The following is a 23479-nucleotide window of genomic DNA, read 5'->3' as shown; positions in this document are numbered from 1 at the left end:
TCTCTCCGTCTCAGGTCTTGGGAAGCCAGCCTCCTCCCTCATTTGAGAGAGATTTTCATTGCTTTTTGCTTCTCCCTCTGCCTGTGCTCCAAGACTCTCCCTGAGTTTTGTTGTAATTCACCCGATGGACTTTGCAAGGTTTCCTTTCCCTGGGATGAGAGGAATATGATGCCAGTGTTGCTTCATGGGCTCAGGGTTGTGATGCCAGGTGCATAGTCTTATTTTTAAGCCTTGTCTGTAGCTGAGACAGCCAAGTGACACTGCCAGTGTTAAGATATTCAGGCTGGTTTCTGCCAGCCAGTTGCTAGGTTTGGTGGAGACAGTGAATGATGAACATAACAGTTGTATCTCGCGGCTGCATGTCTTTTGGCTTTCAGGTAGACGTTAAAAGATTACTGATCTGTGTGTTGATAGATGCTGTTAAAACTGCAATATGGAAAACTGCACCCTGAGAATGAGCATTTTATTTCTAACCATTCCGATGAATATCAGTTATCTGTAAACAAATCAGCATTGTGGGTTTTTTTCTCATTAGGTATTCATCGGCCATCTGTATTTCTGAGCAGAGATCGGCCCACGGCAAAATGAATTTACCAAGGAAAGGTAAGTGTATCAAAAGAGGATCTGTCAGAGCAGTGGGGCCCTGCGTGACATATTGGGAGTGAGTTAATGAATATTTCATGTCTGTGTCTGCACAGCCACTTCTGTTTTATTAATATTTTACCACTCTCAAAAACTCCTAGAAGCGATTGCTGATCTTGCTGTTATTAATACCTAATCAGAATGCAAAATAGGGGAGATTTTTAATTGCAGGGATTTTTTGTGAATTTGGGTTTGTATTGATCCTTATTGCTACATTGGCCACAGCTCAGCTGTTCCTCTGCATGCTGCATTTTGCTTCCTTTAAAGCCATGACTAAATTCTCAGTCTGGTTGAAGATGGAGTTTCTGGCTCTCTGGATGGCACTCCATCTTCGTCAATGTGTCCCATGGGTCAGAGCACCAGCCGTAAGCGTGCTGGGGTTTTACTGAGCAGCTGAGCTCTGGTGAAGCCTTTAGCTCTTTGGTTTCTGTTGATGTACTTATGTCCATAGGCTAGTAGGATTTTAAGTCCCTGGATCCTGTGTGGGAGGGAAGAAGCCGGGGAGAAGACAGTAACTGAGGACTTTTTCACGGATGTTAGGGCCAACGGGGTTTGTGCTGTAATCATGTAATCTCACCATCTGCATGACACGGGCCATAGAATTTCATCCAGCAATGTCTGCAGTGGAGGGAATTGATCTTCCCGATGATGGACGTTCACACCAAGCCCTAGAACCTGTTGGTGAATGCTGCCGCAGAAGACTGCAGAAAGCAGCTCGAGCTTAGTTGCACCTTTGACCTCGCATTAGTGAGCAGGCTCACTTGTGTTTGTTTAGGAACTCTGAGTTTAGGGATGTTTTAGTGACCCCATCTAATAATAAAAAGAAAAGGAGTACTTGTGGCACCTTAGAGACTAACCAATTAATTTGAGCATAAGCTTTCGTGAGCTACAGCTCACTGCATCCGATGAAGTGAGCTGTAGCTCACGAAAGCTTATGCTCAGATAAATTGGTTAGTCTCTAAGGTGCCACAAGTACTCCTTTTCTTTTTGTGAATACAGACTAACATGGCTGTTACTCTGAAACCCATCTAATAATAGGTATTACTTGGGGTAGCAGTCTGGTCTTGGCAACACCCCTTTGGCTGCCCCACAGCAAGTGTACCCCTTGTTACCGTTGGGGAAGGAGGGGGAGAGAGAAGTGACATGTTCCAGACACAGATAGAGTCAGCATCAGATCAGGGCTTAGAACCTATGGGTTCTTGTTCCCTAGTCATGTGCTCAGACAGCAGGCTGTCTGTATGTCTGTCACCCTGAAGCAGATAGACCCAGTATTTTAAGAGCTCTTTTTTCTTTTTAAATGGCTAGCAGGCAAGATTAGAGGCCAAACAGTCTCTGTAAATGCTGCATATTTGCCATCTGCCTTGGCAGTAGTTGAACAAGCACATGGATGGGCAGGAGGAGAGCTGAATAACATTTGAGATCACAGTCCCTGAAAGCAACTTTGTCCCGCACCCCTAGCCTGGCTTGCCATGCTGTCTGCACAGTGGAGGGCCAAGAACATACTCCGGGCTGTGCAGCAGGTTTCACTTCAGGATTCTGGCATGTGGCATGTTCTGGCTGGTCAGTTTTCCTGGAATCCCGTGTTTGTGGTGTCAGATTCACAGCACTCTCCCCATTTCAGGTGCCCAAATGAGCCATGTCCTCACCTCTAAGTGACCTTGATGAGCTAGTGGGGCTACAAGGGAATCCTGGTAGGAAATGTTAACCATAAACCATATTTGCCTACCCCATTTAATACAAACTACCATCCTCCCTTTAAAATATTTTTTTTTACCTCTGCTTAAACTTTTGAACTATATCCCATTAGATCCAGTTAGTCTGAATTTCTGTCCATTCCAGCTGTAAAGGCGGTGGAGACCAGAGGCTAGTGGGCATTTTAAATTGCTTTTGGAGATGAAATATATTAAAAAGTCAAATGACCAATTCATCACTTCAGAGACATGTAACTCGATTGTAAAGTCCCTGGGCCCAGAACTGCTGCTCTTTGTACAGTACCATGCACAGTAAAGAGGAGCAGCGGGCTGGACACAGCCAGTGCCCTGCAGAGTGTGAAAATGGACTGCTCTGTGTGGTTACATGGGCCACTGTTACGTGCTTGCTTTCATTAAGAAATTTTTGAGGAGAAAATATTTTTCTTAGGCAGTGTTTTGGATTGGCAGTGAAATAAAATGCACAGCGATTCCCTTCCTCTCTCCCACGTTCAACTTCTGTCCAAATCCATGCATTGCAAGGAATTTACCTGAAAAGCCCTCTGTGACCTAGGGGTGGGATTGCAAAACCTGCACTAGTGGGTTCGGCCGGGAAAGGGGGAGGGATGGTTTGCCAGTTTTAACAGGAGCTTTGTGGAATCAGCAGAGCAAGAGACAGACTTGCAGGAGCAACAATCCTCCTGCCTGAATCTCCTGCAGAGAAGTCGGGTCTTCACGGCAGAGCCAAATGAAAGCTTCAGTGTTTCAAGGGGAAACTTTCTTTAAGGTCAGTTTCTGGCAGGGGAGTATTCATATTGGCAATGCTTGCTGCTAGTGTTTACACTAAACCTTCAAATAAGTAGTTTGTTTAATAATTAACCCAATTTGATGCTCATTAGCCATTGCTTCTGCTGAAGCAAACCCACCAACCTCCTGGAAATCAAATGGGAAGAGTTTTCTCATGTCATAGCTAATTTCTAATCAAAGTAAACAAATGTATACAGGAAACTTCTTGTTTATGGAACTGATAGAAGGGTTGTGTTGTGTACTTCAGTGAATATGTGTAATACAACAGAGGGAAAACTGCAAGAACGGATTGGGGACACATCTGGGATGGAGGGCAGTAAATCAGTCTGTCACCTTGGAGGTTGATGTTTTCTTGGCCTTCATGAGAAGGGAAAAGCCTAGCTAAGCCAAAATGCCCCCGTCCATAAATACAAAAGCTCTGCCATTGAGCTAGTAAAGAAAGGCTGGCGCTTTTGCTGCATTCCCACTCTTCCAGAATTGCTCGCATGGAATACCCAGGGCTTGGAGGGTTCTGTTCTGTTTTTACTTCAGTTCTTCTCTGTTTTGATTAAAATACTTGCTTCAGAGCAACACATATTTAATAGAAGGAAGTAATGGGATGAAGATAAGCCAAGGAAATTTGTTCTGGATGTTTTGGAAATACTTCCCAAAGGGTTTCCTGGATACGTTATTCTTAATTTCCTCTGCTAAACTGCTGCACAGCATTGCTGGTAAACAGGTACCTTCCTCCCCAGCAGCAAGGAAAGATCTCTTTACGCACAATCTGAAAATCACTTTGCCATTCTTTTGGGGATGTAAGATGGTGATAAATCATGAGGTTGATTAGACCCTGAAATGGTCTCTCAGGAGTTGTGGTGGAAGCTGGAGTTAGTTCCAAGCAGACAAGACAAATGGCTTGGCCAGGGCCAAGTTGAGGTGTTCAGTAGGTCTTTGTGTGATTGATTGGAGGCTGAGGCTCTCCTGGTGTCAGGTGGTTCAGTAGGAGACGGGCCAGGTAACAGATGTGTGCCCCTGACTTCTTTGAACATGTGCTGTTTTCTTTGCAGACGCGCATGGGATTGGCTGCTTCCTAAGTGAAAGCTGAAGGCAGAGGACCCTTCGGTCTCCCAGCCTATGTGCAGAGGAACAGAATGCGGATCACCATGCGGCGGGTGTTGCTGGGGCTTGGCTTTGCTATTGCCCTGATGGTGACTGTGCACGTTGGCCAGCAGATGTTGGAGTGCCAGGAGCTACTGGGCAAGGGCTATGGCAAGCGGAAGCATGGGCTGATGAGACCAGAAAATGAAGAACTGGTCGTGGTGGACTCCAGTCGCGTCGAGTACCGGTACAGCAAGGAGATGCCTCTGATATTTATCGGTGGGGTCCCGCGGAGCGGCACGACTCTCATGAGAGCCATGCTGGATGCGCATCCAGAAATCCGCTGTGGAGAAGAGACTCGCATTATTCCCCGGGTGCTGGCAATGCGCCAGGCCTGGTCCAAATCTGGGCGTGAAAAGATGCGCTTGGATGAAGCAGGAGTGACGGACCAAGTCCTGGACGCTGCCATGCAGGCATTTATCCTGGAAGTCATAGCCAAGCATGGTGAGCCAGCCAGATATCTATGTAACAAGGACCCCTTCACGTTAAAATCCTCTGTCTACCTTTCCAGACTCTTTCCCAATTCCAAATTTCTGCTGATGGTTCGAGATGGCCGGGCTTCTGTCCATTCCATGATCACAAGGAAGGTAACGATTGCAGGCTTTGACTTGAACAGCTACCGAGACTGCCTTGCAAAGTGGAACAAAGCGATCGAGGTGATGTATTCCCAGTGCGTAGAGATTGGGCGGTCCAGGTGCCTGCCAGTCTACTATGAGCAGCTAGTGCTGCACCCCGAGCACTCCATGCGTGTCATCATGCAGTTCCTAGACATTTCCTGGAGCGACGCAGTGCTGCACCATGAAGAGTTAATAGGGAAACCAGGCGGAGTCTCTCTTTCCAAGTGAGTGTCTGTATGGCTGCTGCTTTCCAAAGAGACTCCTGCCTGGGCGGAGCGGGTTCTTGCCAAACCTTCTTGGGGCCCACCTTGTTGCTTATTTTCATGCCTGGTTTCCAGGAGCAGAGGAATCGATGCACCCAACTCTGCTGTAGCGTATTTGTGTGCGTCTAAGTAAAGAACCGCGTGAATGTCACAGTGGCGGTGTCCCTGACCGTGGTTAGCTGCGTAAGTGAGGAGTTTTGAGAATGGTGACATCTCAGTCGTCCGACTTGTAAATAAGGGGATGATTTCAGGCACTGCTTTGGCAGAGTCCTGTTGAAGGAGCTCCAGTTTTGGGGTAATCTGTGTCCCCTTTCTCTTTTTCTACCCATTCCCAAATATTTCTTTAAACATTGGATTACATTCCAGCGAGCACCGAATTGTTTTAGGTAGCATGCAGCTGAGTTTTCCTGACCTCCCACTGCCTCTTGCCCCACGTAGTTCTGACGTGATCATGGGATAAAGAAGTGTGTACGCACAACATGCGTGTTTAGAGCGATTTCATATTTTGAGCTTCTTGCTGCAGTTGTTTGTAGTGATCATTTTGGCTACTTGGTAACCTTAGACTAACCTAACCCAACCTCTAACTGTAAACACGGATATATAGGAACTAGCTAGACACGTCTGCCTTCTAACCGTCTTTTTCTGTTAGTTTTCTCCATCCAGAACGGGGAGGTGGAGGAGAAAGAACCCGCTGTATGGTTTTTCTCTTTCTCTGAGCAAGGGAAGGGGGGGACGTTGTCAGGCCATACTTTCCTCAACACTAAGGTTATGTCTGCACTGCAGTGAGACACCCGTGGCTGGCCTGTGCCTGTGAACTCAGGCTAGTGGGGCTCCGGCTGCAGGGCGGTTTAATTGCGGTGTAGACATTCAGGATGTCCCGAGCGTTGGGACCCTCCCACCTCGCAGGATCCTAGAGCCTGTCCTCCAGCCCGAGCCCCAGAGATCTACACTGCAGTTACACAGCCCGCAGCCCGAGCCCCACGAGCCTGAGTCAGCTGGCACTGGCCAGCTGCAAGTGTCTCTTTGCCGTGTAGACTTACCCTAAAAAGTTCTTCCCAAAGAGAGAGTAGCAGTGGAAGCTGACTGCATGTGATTTGTGATTCAGTACCCTTGTGAAACGCTGTTTCACGCTAGTCAGTGTTTTGCTGGGTGTAGTTCTCTGAGTCACAGTTGAACTGATGCCCTAGTACGCCCTGCTGTGTAACTGAGGGCCTAGCTACTTGAGGGAGGGAGGGCTGGGAAGAGTGATTAGAGTCCCATATTAGTTAAAGACCCCAGAGGGGCATGAGGGCCTCAAAGAGCACTTTATTTTCCAGAATTAGGGGCTCTAGCCCAGGTGATCAGTCCCAAGGCAAGTCACTGCATTGCTGATGCTAGTGAATGGGGTGTGTTGGACCAGTGGCTGTTGTGAATCTGTAGAGCCTCTTCGAGTCTGGCTCTCCGTGGTGTGTAAGGCGTGAACATTGCAGATGTACCATGCAGGAACTGGGCGCAGCTGAGCAGAGGGAGTGCAGAGGATGGGGAGCATGCAGTTCACTCAGGGCTAGAGCTTTTCTCCTTTACGGCCTTGTCTTTCCTTTGCTATAAACCCTCCCCAGCCAAGGAGTTGTGGTTTGTGGTAGCAAGGGAAGGGGAGAGCAGCTACTGTGGTAGATGCAGGCTTATTTCTTAGGGGAACTGATGGCCTCTGTTGGGCTTCCTATCTTTAAAAATCTGCTGAGAGCAAATAGTCCATTAACTTACTAGCGAATAGCTCATTAATTTACTAATGCTGCCCAGTTCCCGGGGTCTCCTTTCCCATGACATCTGTGTGGCAGGTAGCCACAAATTCCTTTGATTTTTCTCCTGTAGTAACTGGGGTGAGAGGTTTGGGCCGTAGGAATGCCTGTCCCTTCCGAACAGTGTAGAAATCAGTGACTGATCTCCAAGGCCTGACGGGGAGACAGGTTGGGATTGGAGGCTTTATCTCAAGAGCCTTAGGCGCCCTGGATCCTTCATGGTCTGGTGGCACCTGCCGCACTCCAACTGCAGCCTCTTCTCGTGCCGTGCCAGAGATTTACGTGTCCTGAATAAACAGAACTGTCTCTGGGGAGGGCTCTAATTTTCATGCAAATTATGTAAATCTGCCTAATTACAGGACGTTAACTTTGCTGTCTCAAAATGTAAAGGGACAGTTTGTGCAGTGAGAGAGGCTGCTCTGCCTTTGACTGCAGGGGCAGACTGTTGCTGCAGAGGGCATAGCTCAGACTGGCAGCAATGCACCGATTGCAGTGGGGGACACGCTTTCCCTCGCTAGGGGAAACAGATGCAGATGATCTAACACAGAAGGCCCAGCAAGGTGGGCAGGACAAACAGGAGCGTCCCTAGGCCGGGAAGAGTGCCCAGGACTTCTTAGGCCACCTCAGCAGAGGGTGGGCAGCACAGCATTTCCCCTTCAACTTCTGTGGCAAGAGGTGGCGCTTCGGGAAGGTTGAGGATGGGGATATATCAGTGACTCCGGTTCCCACACGGCTTTGCACTTGGGTATTGAAACGCGTGGTGTGGTGTGTTAGTGTTGGGTCTTTGGCCCTGCAGCTTCACCATCCTAATGATGGCACTGGTGCTTTACCGATAGATAGCTTTGAAGCCTCTGCTGTATGAGCTTTGTATCCTGAAGATGCTGAAAATATCTGAGCTACACGCGTCTCTCGGGCACTGAGAATGAGAATTCAAATGGCAATGACCCAGCTGCCGGCTCCTATGTATGAACACAACATACATCCAAAACCCAAGTGACTGATTTCTACTCTCTTTTCAGGATAGAAAGATCAACAGACCAGGTTATTAAGCCTGTAAACTTGGAAGCTTTGTCCAAATGGATCGGGCACATTCCAGGGGACGTATTGCAAGACATGGCCCAGATAGCACCAATGCTCTCTAGGCTTGGCTATGACCCATATGCAAATCCACCCAACTATGGGAACCCAGACCCCTTGGTAATCAACAACACCCACAGGGTGAGTATTTCTACTTTCTGCTTAGCGTGCTGAGCGTCACTGGATGATGATGGGAGTGACACATGTTACAAATACAAAATAGCCACAGAACTGTGGATTTACTATATGTAATACTGACTTACATACCTCTGCATTTACGCAAAGCTGTTAGCGCTAGAAAACGCCAGTCTCTCCCTAGTGGAAGACCTAGAAATTGGTGCTTCATTCCGTAGCTCACCCCAGACTCACTCAAGTCAAGGGGAGGCTGGGTGCAGAAGGAATGCAAGGTCATGTCCTGGGACAGTGCTCCTACTGCAGCTGTGCTAAGGCCAAAGAGACATTCCCCAAAGGATTTGTGTGTGCTGCTCTGGAAATTACAGCCCCTGCTAGGGGGTGCTGCAGAGCCACGAGCTGGTTACTAAATGGAGGGAATCTTCTCATGTCCTTGTTTCTGCTTGGGCCCAGGTCAAACTCTCTTCCCCCTCAAAGGCAGGACTCCAGGAGGACCAGGCAAGTCCTGCACGAGGAGAACTAGCTCAGGGAGCTGCTATGAGGTGGTGCTGATGGTTTATTGCAGTAATACCCAGAGGCCACAGTCATGAATGGGGTCCTGTTATGATATGCACAGAACCAAGGGCAGACTCTGTTTTCATGATCTAGGTGGTTTGGTACCATCTGTGTGCATGATGCATTGAAATACCAGCCCCTGGAGCTGGCTTGATTGGCTGCTCTGATTGTGACACTGGCTTTGAGGACTGTTCCAGTCCCTGCAAGCCATGTTAACAGCAGTGGAAAGTGGGATGAGAGGCTCTCCCAGGATCCAGACCCTGCAGGATTCCTGAGTAAAGTGGAGCCCTTCAGTTTTTGTCAACGTGAACGTGGAAAATGGTCATTGTACAAAAGATCCCTTCTTAATGCAGTTTTTAAAAAATTCCCCCTTGGGTGAGAAGGGAGGGAGTGCAGCGCAGCACAGAGAAACCACTTTTAGCAGAAGTCCTGAGGACTGCACCACAGCCACTGTCCGATGCCAAACGCCATCTCTGTGCTGAAATTGTACCTCGGCCCACAGCGCTAGTGATCTGCCCAGGAGGGCAGAACAAAATCACTTCACACACGATGCATACGCCAGGCTATTGCTCAGGCCTTTGAGGTTTGCTTCTGGTTCAGACACGCTATGACATGCCAGGCAGCTAATGAGGCAGAAGGACTGCTTAAGCATCAGCTAGTCTGTATAAAGTGAAGTCACTCTGCTTTCATTCCTTCCATAGGTTATGAAGGGGGATTTTAAAACACCAGCCAATCTGAAAGGGCGTCTTCAGGTGAGAGCCCAGTGACTTCTCCAGGTTATACCTTCATTTCGGATGGATTCGTGGCATGTCTGGTCCCTCACATGAGTGCACAGAGTTGGGCAGCAGCTCTGTCCTTGGGATACCTGACTCACTTGCATCTCCTGCTTTAGCCCATCCAAATCTCCACTGCACAGTTGTTCCTCTCCCTTCGTGCTGATCATGTCACGCCAACCCTGGATCCTTTCACTGGTGTCCTGTCTGGTTGTATGAAATTTTAGCTGCTGGTCATCACTATCCAAGCCCTGCATACATTCGTGCCCTCCCCTCCTTCCTGCTAATGTTATTTTCTCTCACTCTTGGCTTCTTGCTTTCTGTGGGGTGTCTGTGCATTCATCTGATCCAAACACTGCTGCTGCATCTCATCCCTCCGGACACGCTCTCTTCCCTGAGGCCCCTGACTCTTGACCTGCTGTTCTGTGTCTTGCCATGTGTGGAGTGGGAAGCGGGGGGAGGGGTGTCTAATCTAGAGAGTGTAAACGTTCCAGAACATGGCTTCTGGTTCTGATCGTCCTCTCAGTGTATAACTGTTCCATGTGTCACTAATCAAACTGCTCCCTTTGCACGGGTGTACAGTCAGGAAGCACTTTACAATTTTGTGCAATCACACTGGCACTAGAGGTGAAGGTCAAAGAACTTTAAACCCTTTCCTCTATCCCCCTAGAAAATACTGCTTAAATAGATAGGACACAACAATATAAGGAAGGACTTTTTCACACAATGCACAACTGTGGAACTTGTTGCCAGCAGATGTTGTGCAGGCCAAAAGTAAAACTGGGTTTAAAAAAAAAAATTAGACAAGTTCCTGGCGGATAGGTGCTGTTAGCAGAGGTGGTCAGGGACACAACCAGATGCTGTGTGTGTCCCTAAGCCTGTCACTGCCAGAAGCTGGGCCTGGACAATGGGATAGATCACTTGATAAATTACCCTGTTCTGTTCATTCCCTCTGAAGCACCTGGCATTGGCCACTGTCAGAATACAGAATACTGGCCTAGAAAGACCATTGGTCTGACCCAGCACAGCCATTCTCATGTTCTTATGACACATGATAGCCTAATGGTCAATACACTAGGGCTGTGTCCAAGTAAGGGGCGTGGGAAACCAAGACTCTGCCTGTTTAGTATGGGAACTGTTAAAGTAAGCAGTGATTTCGGCTGTCACAGTAGTATGTGAGGAGAAAGGCACCTCTCAGGTAGCCAGCATTAAAAGCATTTAGAGATTCACAAGTGAAAATCATTGCTTTGAATTGCCAGATTCAGAAACTAGTGCAGCCTGCCATGGATGGGTGTAACTGTGCTCCCTGCAGGAACCACCAGCTGCAGGTACTGAATGGCTGTCAGGTGTAGTCCCATGTAGAATGCATTGCAGTGATGAAGATCTGGGTCACTGGGGAAGCCAAAATATCACAGGAGAGGTGGCGATTTCCTGGCAAAAGTGCACTCTCAGCCACTTACGTTACAGCATTGCCTCTGTCTCTGGACTGAGCCGTAATCAGCTCACTCTCAGAAGTGCGATGGGAGAGTCTGGGTTTTGTATGTGACTTAATACTAATCATTGCTTTTCTTGGATTATTTTAGGTGACTCAGAATACGTCTGCTTCTCACTGAAAATTAATGATTTCCAGGTAGGTACTTGTGCTTCAATTGGAAATCCTGCAGATCTGTTTACGTTGCTCTGGGCCTGGGGTTTTGCCTGCATAATTTTTAGTGCCTGTTGCTCTAGGCATGCTCCTGAGACATATCAACTCCATGTTCAGTTAATTGCTCCAGTTTGTGAGAATAATGCTGGTACTCTGCCAGATGGGTTTCAAAACGTGACTTCTTGCGTTTCCTGTGAAAACAGGTTTATTTGCCCAAAGTGTAAATGACCTACTCGGTAACATCACCAGCCTGTAGCACTGCCGAGAACATGGAAATGTCCACATGAACTGAGCAGTAGTTCTGTGGTGCAGGAGGAGAAGCTCTGATAATCCTCTAGGATGTGCCATTGACCTCCTTGGATTAATTAGAAAAAAAAAAAAAAAGTCAGACTAGTGTGTTTGAACCCTCCCCCCTCAGAAACGGAGCTACGCTGACAACAGAAGCAGCAGTTTGAGGTGTTCCTACGATGGCGGTGCTCCTCCTGTCAGTATACGGTGCATCTACACTGAGGGAATAGGCTCTGCCCTGTAGATGTAGCACCAGTCTTGGTTACTGATTGGGAGTTTGTATGTCTCTCACAAAGTCATTTGTAAGAGCCCTGGGTACAAATGATCATAGATTTGCTGTATTAGGTATATAGCTCATCCCTCTGACTAAAATACCTTTCTTCTCCCCTGCAGGATGTTGCAAGTGTCCTTTCATTGCCCAGCAGAGAAGGAATTTGCAAATGCAAAAGTGGAAATCTGTTATCCAAGCATATTGCTTGCTAATAATATTGCCAAAACGTGACTGCTGTACAAGGAATGTATTTGCATTTATTTGCAAAGGTCAAACATTTCACACTTCAAGTACCAGTTGTCTACCTTTTCTGAACACTCTGTGAAAAAGAGAAAAATCTGTGGAAATGAATTTTCTGACTGAACCTTCGAAGTGCATTGGAAAGAGATTTTATATTCAGTTACTTGAGGACTTTTTAAAGTTACATTAAAATTGTCTTGTAATTTTGATCTCTAATTTGAAACCAGAAATAGGTGTAATAACCGCGTCGAGCCTTTGTTGTACAAGTGACAATCGGAGACCTGCCTCCTGTCATTCCTTCACTCGTAACGTACAGAATCTATTGCAGAGTTAATATATGAGGCCGTTCTGTTTCCGGCGTGGCTCAGTCTGCTTTATTTCCCATGATGCGAGCGGTGTCCAGTGCAGAAGAACGTGTCCTAGGCGTGCGGGACTGAGCCCCCGTACGCCTGCTCGCTCTCCTGGGGTGTCCCCGTCCTGTGGGCATGGCTGGGGGCGCGCCGAGGGCATGGGCCTGGAGGGGGCTGCCGGGCTGGCAGGGCCCAGCCGGGTTGCTGGATGCCTGGGCGGGGAGCTGGGCCTGTGGGACCAAGGGCAGGGGCACTCGGGGGCGGGGGGTGTTGGGGGGTGCAGTGCCTGGGGGACCCACCCTGGGGAGCAGCCGGGCGCCCCCCAGGCCTGAAGGTGCGAGACCACGTGCGGGGGCTGGGTGCCCCTGGCTGCCCATGGGGCCTGGCAACCCCCTTGCTGGGGCGTGAGGGGCCTGGATCCCTGGGGGCGGGGCAGGGGCCAGGGGCGGGGCCTGGGGCCAGGCTGCGCCGCCTGCCGCCGCAGTCAGCCACTACCATCGAGAGGCGAGGCCATGACGGGCCGCTGTGTGGGCCGCTCTGCCGCCGTGTCTCTATGGTCAGGGGCGTGGCGTGGGCAGGCGCAGTCGTTGCGCGGCCCCGGAAGTAAAGGCCGCCGCTTCCTGTTTCCGGGTCAGCAGCGCGGGTCGCTTTGGAGCGTCGAGGCCGTGTGCCGGCGGCCCGAACCGGACTCGTCCGAGGCCTGTGCCACCGCGAGCGGAGCCCGCCCTCGGGGTAGGCGCGGTCCCTTTCCGCGCCCCTCCCCCTCCCGCTGGTGTTCTGTCCTCGCGCTGCCCCCTGCAAGGGCCCCTTGTCCCCCCGCGGCCCCTGCTCGTAACGGGGCGTCACGAGCGCCCTGCCCCCCGCCCCGCTGTCACCGCCTCACGCCCGGCCCGGCGCCCCTCACTCCCGGGTTACGCCGGCTGTGCTCTGCCCCCCTACAGTGTCCGTCTCACGCCGGCTGTGCCCCCCCCCGCCCGTCTCCGCCTCACGCCGGCCCTGCCCCCCCCCGCTGTCAGCGCCTCACGCCCAGCCCGGCCCTGCCCTGCCCCCTCCCCCCCCCCCCCCCCCCGCTGTCAGCGCCTCACGCCCGGCCCAGCCTGGCCCGGCCCCCCTACAGTGTCCGTCTCACGCCGGCTGTGCCCCCCCCGCCCGTCTCCGCCTCACGCCGGCCCTGCCCGCCCCCGCTGTCAGCGCCTCACGCCCAGCCCGGCCCCCTCCCCCCCCCCCGCTGTCACCGCCTCACGCCGGCCCTGCCCCTCCCCGCTGTCAGCGCCTCACGCCCAGCCCGGCCCTGCCCCCTCCCACCCCCCGCTGTCAGCGCCTCACGCCCGGCCCAGCCTGGCCCGGCCCCCCTACAGTGTCCGTCTCACGCCGGCTGTGCTCTGCCCCCCTACAGTGTCCGTCTCACGCCGGCTGTGCCCCCCCCCGCCCGTCTCCGCCTCACGCCGGCCCTGCCCGCCCCCGCTGTCAGCGCCTCACGCCCAGCCCGGCCCTGCCCCCGCTGTCACCGCCTCACGCCCGGCCCTGCCCCCGCTGTCACCGCCTCACGCCCGGCCCGGCCCTGCCTCACCCCCCCCCCGCTGTCACCGCCTCACGCCGGCCCTGCCCCTCCCCGCTGTCAGCGCCTCACGCCCAGCCCGGCCCTGCCCCCTCCCACCCCCCGCTGTCACCGCCTCACGCCGGCCCTGCCCCCCCCACCCCCCCGCTGTCAGCGCCTCACGCCCGTTTAACGCCGGCTGTGCTCTGCCCCCCTAGAGTGTCCGTCTCACGCCGGCTGTGCCCCCCCCCCGCCCATCTCCGCTTCCCGCCGGCCGTGCCCACCCCGGTTGTTGCCACCTCTCTCTGGACCCCCACCCTGTGAGCAGCTGCTCGCTCTGACTCTCCCGGCCTGTTGCTCTCTCTCCTAGGCCATCATGTCGATGTCCCATCTCTACGGCAAAGATGACGATGGTGATGTGGAGATGGAGAAATTTGAAATCACGGACTGGGACCTGCAGAACGAGTTCAACCCCAACCGGCAGCGCCACTGGCAGACCAAGGAGGAGGCCACCTATGGCGTGTGGGCTGAGCATGACTCCGACGACGAGAGGCCCAGCTTTGGAGGCAAACGGTACGGGCAGTTCCTAGTGCCCTGCAAACTCTGGCAGTACTGTGAACAGACAGAATCTTCTCTTTGTTGTTAGCGTAGCTGATAAGCTACAATAACCGTCCGAATGAGATACTGATTCCTTTGTGTAGTACCAATAGATTTCTCACTTCTGATTCGGTTCTTTTCTCTGTCAGTCTGCAAAGAACTACTAGAGGAACTCCTTTATACCTTCTATAGGGTACTTGATTTGGTAAGTTTTTCTATGAATGTAACTCAGTCACTTGATGCATAGAGCCTGATTCAGAAGGCAAAACTCTCTAGGAAACTGTGCGACTGTGGCCAGTTTGAGATTGTAATGGCTTTGGAGGGAATCTGTGTGAAGAGGGGAGAGGTTAATATTTAGTTCAGTGTGTTATCAAATGGACTGAATTCTTCATATATAGTTTGGTTCCAAGATTTGTTTCCTTATTGCCCAGTTAGTAAGAGGTTTGTGAGGGAGATCACCGGTGTGCTAGGTTACAACTCAATAGAGAGAGCCTTGCGCACGCAAAACCAACATTTTCCATAACTGAAATATCAGAAGTTTGAATTTAACAGCATTTAATGCTATTTCTTAACACTGAGTTTATTTTAAAATCAGGAAAAACTGCATCAAGGTGTTTCTGAGTGTGTGCACTTCAAGTTCTGATTCAATGGAACAGTATTACTGTTCATGACTGTGAAATCCCTTTTTTGTGCAGCTCTCGGGACTACTCGGCCCCGGTTAATTTCATCAGTGCGGGCCTAAGGAAAGCTGCAGCTGAGGAAGTGATAGAAGAGGATTCAGATGAGGATGAAAAGCCCGTTAAGCAGGAAGAATTCCCTAAAGAGTTTGTACCAAAGAAGTTAAAAACAGTGAGTTATTCATAAGAGTACCAGACCTCTTTAAGTTATTTACAGAGTGCCAGCCACGGTGTGGTCTAGGTACTGGCTCAGTAATACAGCAGCTGAGAAGGGAGAACAGTGGCTGAGTAAGATCACAGAGCCACTTGTGATACTGGTTTGCAATGGAAGGAGAAGTTTCCCTTAGGTTTTACTTGTGTAGTTTGATGGATTGCATATGTTCTTGGGAGCTTCACTCCTCCCCAGGCCTCTTAAGCCCCTTCCCTTCATTGATACTCATTTTGAGATGAATGAGGTTGAAGTACATGAATGTCCAGATTTTGCTTCCACCCATCAATTAAATATTTTTGCAATTCTTTCTTTTCACAGTACTAAATGTGACTAGCATAAGCAAATTATCAATTAAATGGATTAAAAATAAAAATCCATTTTTCAACTGTTCAGATGCAAAATATCAGGAACCAATTTATTTCCACCCATGATAGAGCCTTATAGATCAGCCCATAATGGGAACAGGGCTACAAACCCTCAAACTCTAGCAGTGAGCCTAGGGGCTTTCTCTCACAGATAGTTAGAAGAGCAGCACAGAGTGCAGGCTGGTGAGGTTTCATCTTGAGACAGATGGCCAGGAGCTTGGTGATTATATCACTTATCTGGTATTGGTTTCTTTTCTTTTTTTTAACAGGGTGGCAATTTCAAACCCAGCCAGAAAGGATTTATAGGAGGGACCAAATCTTTCATGGACTTTGGCAGCTGGGAGAGACACACCAAGGGAATAGGGCAGAAGCTTCTTCAGAAAATGGGTTATGTCCCTGGTAGAGGGCTTGGAAAGAACGCTCAAGGTACTGTGTGTGTTCCCCAAGAGTATGGGTCTGAGATGAGGATTCTGTAAGGAAATTGCAAACTTGGGTCTTGTTTGCCCACCTCTCCTTCAGACAAGTTGGATCTTGAAGATCCAATCCAGTTGTATTAGTTTTAAATAATTGCAGCAGTAATTAGATAAAATTGACATATGGTGGGAGACTGCACAATCTCTGATTATTTAGCATGAGAAGGAGACAATAGGAGGAAGATTAAATTAAAAGGCAGTCAACTTGGAACCAATCAAAGGAAATGCTATTTTGTGCAGTGTTTAGAATTCGTTAGCATCGGTGGTCAGAGGAACATGCTACAGCAGGTTTTTAAAAGTGCCTGAAAATGTTAGGGCCACTAATAACAATGTGTAACTGTGCAAAATACTGGCACTACGGAAGACAGAATGCCAGGCTGGATGATCTGTGCCAGTTCGATAACTCTTTTTCCTATGGTAACCTAGTTACAGCTTTTCCTGTTCCAATGGTTAGATTCCCCTTCCTAGCTGACATTCACTGACTCTTCTGTAACTCCCCAGGTATCATCAATCCGATTGAGGCCAAGCAGAGGAAAGGCAAAGGGGCCTTGGGAGCATATGGCTCCGAACGAACCAGTCAGTCCTTGCAGGACTTCCCTGTTGTTGACTCCGAGGAAGAAGCTGAAGAGGTATGACTCTTAGTCTGTCTGTTCCACAGGGGTAAGGGCTTACTGTGTGTTGCAGACCCCTATCGCAATGTTATGTGAAATCAGGCTGTAGTACCAGGGCATTCTCCCATGTTGGGGAAGCCATTCAGCTCAGCTGCGTGCAGGAAGCTGAAGTTACATATTCCATCCCTCTTGTCGTGTTTTTTTTCTCCCTATCCCTTGAAAGAGAGACCTACGCTAATGGCTTTGCCCTTGCTGCTGGAATCTCACTTGCTAATGCGCCAGGACTGTAAAGTCTGTTTGTTTGGCTGGGCTAATGGGAACATTTGAAGGTGTTTTTTCCCTCTGTCCTGGGAATAAGATCCAGAAATGTACTGGTTAGGACCATCTGTAATATGTTTGACTCAACCACAGAATTTCAACCAATAACCTGCCATTCAGCTTTAATCTTTGCCCATTGTTTTTCTGTACTGCATTCTTTAAGGGACCTGAGCTGAAATATTCTTGTGTAAAGAATCCTGTGACAGACTTGCATGGCTGGCCAGCAGCCTGCACCTCTGGTCTGATTTTGGCGTTTTATTTAGGAATTTCAGAAAGAGCTCAGTCAGTGGAGGAAGGATCCTAATGGAGGCAAGAAAAAACCCAAATATGCCTACAAGACAGTAGAAGAATTGAAGGCCAAGGGCAGGATTGGCAAGCAGCTCACAGCTCCTCAGAAAGAACTATCCCAAGTTAAGGTAAGACCAGTATCCAAAGCAATGATATGTTTAAGTCTCTGGGAAATCAGCATCTGCCTAAAGTGCATCATCCTCATTATCATCCACACAAGGCAGAACAAAGATACTCAGCAGAAAATCTACAGACCACGTGGCAATGTCTTGCTGTCCCTCTTAGCACAAGTGCTGTTTCTGCTGGTACTTAAGAATCATTGGCAAACATGACAGAGGTGAGTCAGAAGCTTTGGTTCTGGACAAGCTAATGAGAACCAAAGTCTCAACCCTCTGAGGTATAGTGACTGGACTGATCCTTGGTGTAGCCAGTGAACTTCTGCTTGTCTGAAATCACATTTCTTGAGGTAATAAAGTTGCTTAAGACTTTCCTCCAGATGCAGAGGGTTGAGAATTTGGTTCTCATTAGCCTGTATTTACAGTCTTGTGAAATGGCAGAGGGGAAAACATCATCCTTTCTCTCCAGATACAGGAAGATAGAAGAGGCCTTTTCTCGGCTCTTATTTCTGCCTCCAGCTCCTAATTTCCTGCAACTCCAAATTCTTAGCGAAGCTATAATTGCATGGAGTTCAGTTGCTTTTGAGAGGGACCCAAACTGCTGCATCCCCAGTTTTAGTTTTCTCGCTCAAATAACTTGGTTATGTTAATAAGAACCGGAAGCTGCTGAATTATCAGGATAGCTTCCATTCTCAATCCTGGGTAATGGGTTTCCTTCTAATATTAATATGAACTATGGCTGTTTAGACCTATTTGTTTTTGTTTCTTGGAAGGTTATAGACATGACTGGCCGGGAACAAAGGGTTTATTACAGTTATAGTCAAATCAGCCATAAGCACAACATCCCAGATGACAATCCTCAGCAGCCGCTGGGCAAAGACTCCAAGCCCCAAGCATTTGCCTTGCCAGAACTGGAGCACAACCTGCAGCTTCTCATCGACATCACAGAGCAGGAGATCATCCAGAACGACCGGCAGCTGCAGTACGAGAGGGACATGGTTGTCAACCTGACCCATGAGATACAGAAGATGTCTGAAGTCCTCTCGCATGAGGAGACAGCAATTAGCAACCTCAGTAAGGTCCTGGAATTGGTGGAGGAATGCGAGCGGCGAATGCAGCCCAACTGTGACAATCCACTTACCTTGGATGAATGTGCAAAGATTTTTGAGACCCTCCAAGATAAGTATTATGAGGAATACAGAATGTCCGATCGAGTGGACCTGGCAGTAGCTATCGTCTTTCCTCTCATGAAAGATTACTTCAAGAACTGGGATCCCCTCAAGGTGAGTGCTGGGTTTGGTTTCAGTATTTTATCAGTTAGGACTGAAAAGATTTTTGTAGTTTGCTTTGATTGAAAAGTTGACTAAATGACCATAGGAAATTTTTGTTCATGGTAAATGTATGCATACAAAATGTGGGGGTACTCTTAACCTGCTAATAGAAGGAAGGCTGCTGACAGTACTCGCTAAAACTGAAGGCCAAGATTTTCTAAAGTGACTGGTTAGTCTCTAAGGTGCCACAAGTACTCCTTTTCTTTTTGGAGATTGTGGGAGTCCCAATGTTTGGGTGCCTGCCTGGAGACCTGTTATGAAGGCACCTGATTTTCAGAGGGCTGGTGGTGCTCAGAAGAAACAGTAAATGGCAAGACAAGTCTTTCTTTTCACTGCATGGGAAGTCTGCCTAACTTGGCAATTAAAGGGTGTGCTGTTCAGAAGGTCATGCCATTTAGCACGTGATAGATAAAATGTATAGTATCGTATCTGTAGTATGTAGCTTTAGCTTTTAAAAATCTTATTTCTCCTTGCCTTGGTATCTTTCGTTTATATTAAATCCACTGCAGGGTTATACCCTGGTGGGAGACTGTCTGCCACATCTGCCAGCTTGCTGTTTGTCTGGCAGAGGGGAGGCAGGGAAAAGGTCTCTCTCCCTCAGCACATTACTGCCCCATTGCTTTACATGCTCATGGGCAATCCATGAAAGAAGTAAATGCTGCCCTGGCTCATTTTTCTTTTCAGGATTGTATGTATGGCACAGAAATTATAGCCAAGTGGAAAAGGCTTTTAGAAAATGATCAGTTGTTATCGCACAGTGGACAGGACCTAGCAACGGATGCTTTTCACAGGTAAACAATAAACCAATGGTACTTGTATGCAACACCCTCAAATGATAGTCTCTTGGGGATGGAGAAGAGTGGGTGGAAATGCACTTTCCAGATGATGCCCTTTAATGAGCTGAAGTGTCTGTTAAAATCCAGCTGTGAAATGTGAACAAAGTAGCCTTTTTAATTCCTTGAAGTCCTCTATAAAAGACAAACCAGGCTGCAGCTTAATCTTGACTTTGATTTTTCCAGGCTCATGTGGGAAATGTGGATGCCGTATGTAAGAAATATAATAACACAGTGGCAGCCGAGAAACTGTGGCCCAATGGTAGATTTCTTGGACAGCTGGGTACATGTTATTCCTGTTTGGATATTGGATAATATTCTGGATCAGCTCATCTTCCCCAAGCTACAGAAGGAGGTAAGATGAGAGATCAGTTTACACTGAAGCCACGCTCTGAACCAATGTTCAAACCACAGTGAATTGCGAATATTTGATAACCTTTTCATTTTGGAGCCTCAGGACAGCATTAACAACGGTGGGATGCTTTCACTCTAATTTTGTGTGCATTTGGCAGAGAGAGGCTCAGCTGCTTAGGAGTCACTGGATAGATTTATTTCTATTGCAGTAACTTTTTATTTGTTTCAAGGTTGAAAACTGGAACCCTCTGACAGACACTGTCCCAATCCACTCTTGGATTCACCCCTGGCTTCCACTGATGCAGTCTCGATTAGAGCCATTATATTCTCCAATCCGAAACAAGTTGGCAAATGCACTGCAGAAATGGCACCCCAGTGACTCCTCAGCCAAACTGATCCTTCAGCCCTGGAAAGAAGTGTTTACACCAGGATCTTGGGAGGCTTTCATGGTCAAAAACATTGTGCCTAAACTAGGTGAGGCAAGCCAAAGAACAGAGTCTCACAGCTCCCCTGATGCCATCCAAACTGGTTTAAAGTCTCTCTAGCCTAAAGTAAAACTCAGTGTACTGTTTTAAGTTGTATGCTTCTAGCAGAGAGTAGCACCCAGTAGAGATTTTGCATACTTGACTTTTTGGAGCCAAGGATGGCTTCTGTAGCTATTCAGATTAACCAGACAATTTAAAGAGTTTGAAACCTGTTAAGCAGCATCTTAAAGGCCTCTTTGACCACTTAAACTGCTAGCTGAATAGGTTGACGTACTTCCTGCAGTTTACAGCAGCCAATCTGCCAGCAGAGCAGTTCCAGTTCTGACTTCTCTCTTCTCTCCCCAGGGATGTGTCTCAATGAGCTCGTCATTAACCCTCACCAGCAGCATATGGATGCATTTTACTGGGTGATCGACTGGGAGGGGATGGTCTCTGTGTCCAGCCTTGTTGGACTTCTGGAGAAACACTTCTTCCCCAAATGGCTGCAGGTGTGTTAAGAGACTAACCAGTGAACTGTTTAAAGAACAAGCCAATGATAAGGTGGTGGTGAATGACTGTGAGGGACTTTGCTCTCTGGCTATTGCCCAGTGAAATATTTTATTTGTTAAACTCAGAATTCCAACTCCTGCCCAGTGTATATTGCATGGCAGAAATGGATTGAACGTTAAATGCAGACATTTCTTAGTGATGGCTCCGTGTACATCAGATGGAGACTGTGCTTCCTTAGCAGACACAGATTTACAGTCCCTTCTTGTTAGTATAAGCAAATTGAGAACCAAACTAGTTGATACCAGGGAGGCTTTGATCCATGTTTGTGCCACCCAGTTGAGGTGTGGTTTTTGATTTCTTTGCAGGTACTCTGCTCCTGGCTAAGTAATAGCCCCAATTACGAAGAGATCACCAAGTGGTACCTTGGTTGGAAGTCTATGTTCTCAGACCAGGTGTTAGCACATCCATCGATCAAGGACAAATTTAATGAAGCTCTTGATATCATGAACCGGGCTGTCTCTTCCAATGTCGGTAAGTAACTTGTTGCGAAGTCTTCACCGTTTCTATCCTATGTAGTGCTTCCCAATACAGCAGTACTTGAGTCTTGTGTGTGTGTGTGTCTATTCAGTCAGAACCCCTGCTAACCGGAATTTCCATAGATCCTGCCACCACTCATGCAAAAATGCTTTTGCTTGCTGTTTCAGAAGTGTATGGCGCTAGACTGCAGTTCTGATATCTGCAGTACAGCTTGTTAGCAGCTGACAGGATTGTGGGGAGAGAACCAAACATATAAAAGGCGCAAAACTTGAGAGAGGAATAAACTGTCTCCTAAACCTACTTTCCTGTTGTGTGTGTCCTGCCCCAGCAGTGAATTGACTTCTTACCCTGCTTCTTTTAAAGTTTTATTGTACAGTTCTGTGAGCCCATAGCACAGTACAGAAGGTAGTCCACAGAGTCATTTTGATGGCTGCGTTCTATTCCTTTAGTAAAATGATGAACCAGATTCACAGCCACAGGCGTACATTGCACCACCCTGGGAATTCAACTACTCTGAGAAACTCCTAGCATAGTACTCAGAAATGCCACCAAGTGACATAAAGCCTCTGCCTTGGGGTGTGGAGTTGCTGATTGATGTTGAGCTCTTTAAGGCTACTGAACTGCCTGGCTTCTCAGCAGTCACTCTAACCTGCTACTAGACAGCTGGTCTGATTGCAGGGCTTGGGTTTGGATGTAGCATGGCATGTTTGCCCAGATTCCCTCCGTTTCTAATGGCATTGCAGTGGAGCAGCTTCCTCCAAGTGTCCGTGTCCAACCTGTTCTAAACACTTTAGTGAGGTTCAGTGACAAAGGATTGTTTTAAATCCTGCCATTTGTCATAGTTCAATAGAATTGAATCAGAGAATGTTTCACCTGAATATCCTGCTATCTCTTTAGCATCAAATACTGTAACAAATGTACAGTAGCATTTAAGACTGCCCCACTGGAGTGGGTGTATGCTGCATCCCTGAAATTCAGCATTTAGGTTCATCATTGTATCATGTTCAAAAATGGATTGGAACCTTGCCTTCACCTATTTCACTCTTTCCCAAACAGGTGGCTACATGCAACCAGGTGCTCGGGAAAACATTGCCTATCTCACTCACACAGAGCGGAGGAAAGACTTCCAGTATGAAGCTATGCAGGAGCGGCGAGAGGCTGAGAACATGGCCCAACGCGGCATAGGCATGGCTGCTAGCTCTGTGCCAATGAATTTTAAGGACCTCATTCAAACAAAAGCAGAAGAACACAATATCGTCTTCATGCCTGTGATCGGGAAGCGGCATGAAGGAAAACAATTGTACACATTTGGACGAATTGTAATTTACATTGACAGGGGCGTTGTGTTTGTACAAGGAGAAAAGACATGGGTGCCAACCTCTCTTCAGAGTCTCATTGATATGGCTAAATAAGGATCCTGCTCTGTGCCAGGAGCATTGTACAGAGTAAGTATTGTCAAGATTCCCCATGCTAACAGATGTTTAGTGTGACTCTTACAATAAAGAGGTGACTTGACTTTGTAGATCTGATGGATTTTCAGCTCTTCTGTAGGATTTTTTTTAACAGTCCTATTCCGTCACAGCACATGTTGGTTAAGTTAGCGTTTAAAAGGTGCTGTTGAGTGAAAGATACAAGCAGTTGTCACCCTTTTAAACTAGACTAGCAATCTCATCAACTATGCAAAAAATGTATTAAGAGTTTCCCATGAGGCAACAACTGCACTGATAAAACCCTCAAGAAAAATGTTTCTGCAATTTGCCTGGCTGATGAGATCATGCTTCCTGAATTCCAATTCAATGTGTGGGTAACCCAGCCTTTCTTTCTGGTTTTAGCTTCACCCTTGCACTGGGAATTACACACGTCTGGAATCCTACAGGGAAAGATTTATGATTGGTAATGTCAAACACAGGCCTCAGAGTGGGTGGGTGATGATGCTTCAGGACATCTGCCTGGAAGAACTTGCTCAGTATCTCTATACATATTAGTGATGAGTT

At 48.3% G+C, this 23479-nt stretch overlaps 2 protein-coding genes across 5 annotated transcripts in view; both read left to right on the top strand.

Moving 5' to 3' along the window:
- The window catches only part of TPST2 (tyrosylprotein sulfotransferase 2), a 39542-nt gene extending 27274 nt beyond the window's left edge, over positions 1 to 12268 (top strand). For 2 of the 4 annotated variants that reach the window (XM_077834796.1, XM_077834797.1), the window contains exons 2-8: positions 536 to 603; positions 2998 to 3117; positions 4184 to 5115; positions 7952 to 8150; positions 9398 to 9448; positions 11053 to 11099; positions 11796 to 12268. In XM_077834796.1, the coding sequence (XP_077690922.1) occupies positions 4268 to 5115; positions 7952 to 8150; positions 9398 to 9448; positions 11053 to 11082 (1128 nt within the window). In that variant the 5' untranslated portion in view covers positions 536 to 603; positions 2998 to 3117; positions 4184 to 4267 and the 3' untranslated portion in view covers positions 11083 to 11099; positions 11796 to 12268. Of the gene's footprint in view, positions 1 to 535; positions 604 to 2994; positions 3118 to 4183; positions 5116 to 7951; positions 8151 to 9397; positions 9449 to 11052; positions 11100 to 11795 lie in introns of all 4 variants that reach the window. The other 2 variants (XM_077834798.1, XM_077834799.1) reach the window with 2 other exon arrangements.
- Positions 12269 to 12884: 616 nt separating this feature from the next.
- TFIP11 (tuftelin interacting protein 11) lies at positions 12885 to 23000 on the top strand. Its single transcript, XM_077834627.1, has 13 exons — positions 12885 to 12995; positions 14171 to 14373; positions 15093 to 15246; positions 15920 to 16076; positions 16625 to 16752; positions 17316 to 17468; positions 18230 to 18739; positions 19472 to 19578; positions 19807 to 19975; positions 20205 to 20448; positions 20805 to 20947; positions 21314 to 21479; positions 22542 to 23000. The coding sequence occupies exons 2-13, from the start codon at positions 14177 to 14179 to the stop codon at positions 22895 to 22897; spliced, it is 2484 nt and encodes an 827-aa protein (XP_077690753.1). The 5' UTR covers positions 12885 to 12995; positions 14171 to 14176; the 3' UTR covers positions 22898 to 23000.
- The last annotated feature ends 479 nt before the right edge of the window (positions 23001 to 23479 follow it).

The sequence above is a fragment of the Eretmochelys imbricata genome, chromosome 15 (genome assembly GCF_965152235.1).
Source record: "Eretmochelys imbricata isolate rEreImb1 chromosome 15, rEreImb1.hap1, whole genome shotgun sequence".
NCBI lineage: Eukaryota > Metazoa > Chordata > Testudines > Cheloniidae > Eretmochelys > Eretmochelys imbricata.
The sequence above is the reverse complement of the archived record's forward strand: the minus strand, read 5'-3'. Positions and strand labels throughout refer to the sequence as shown.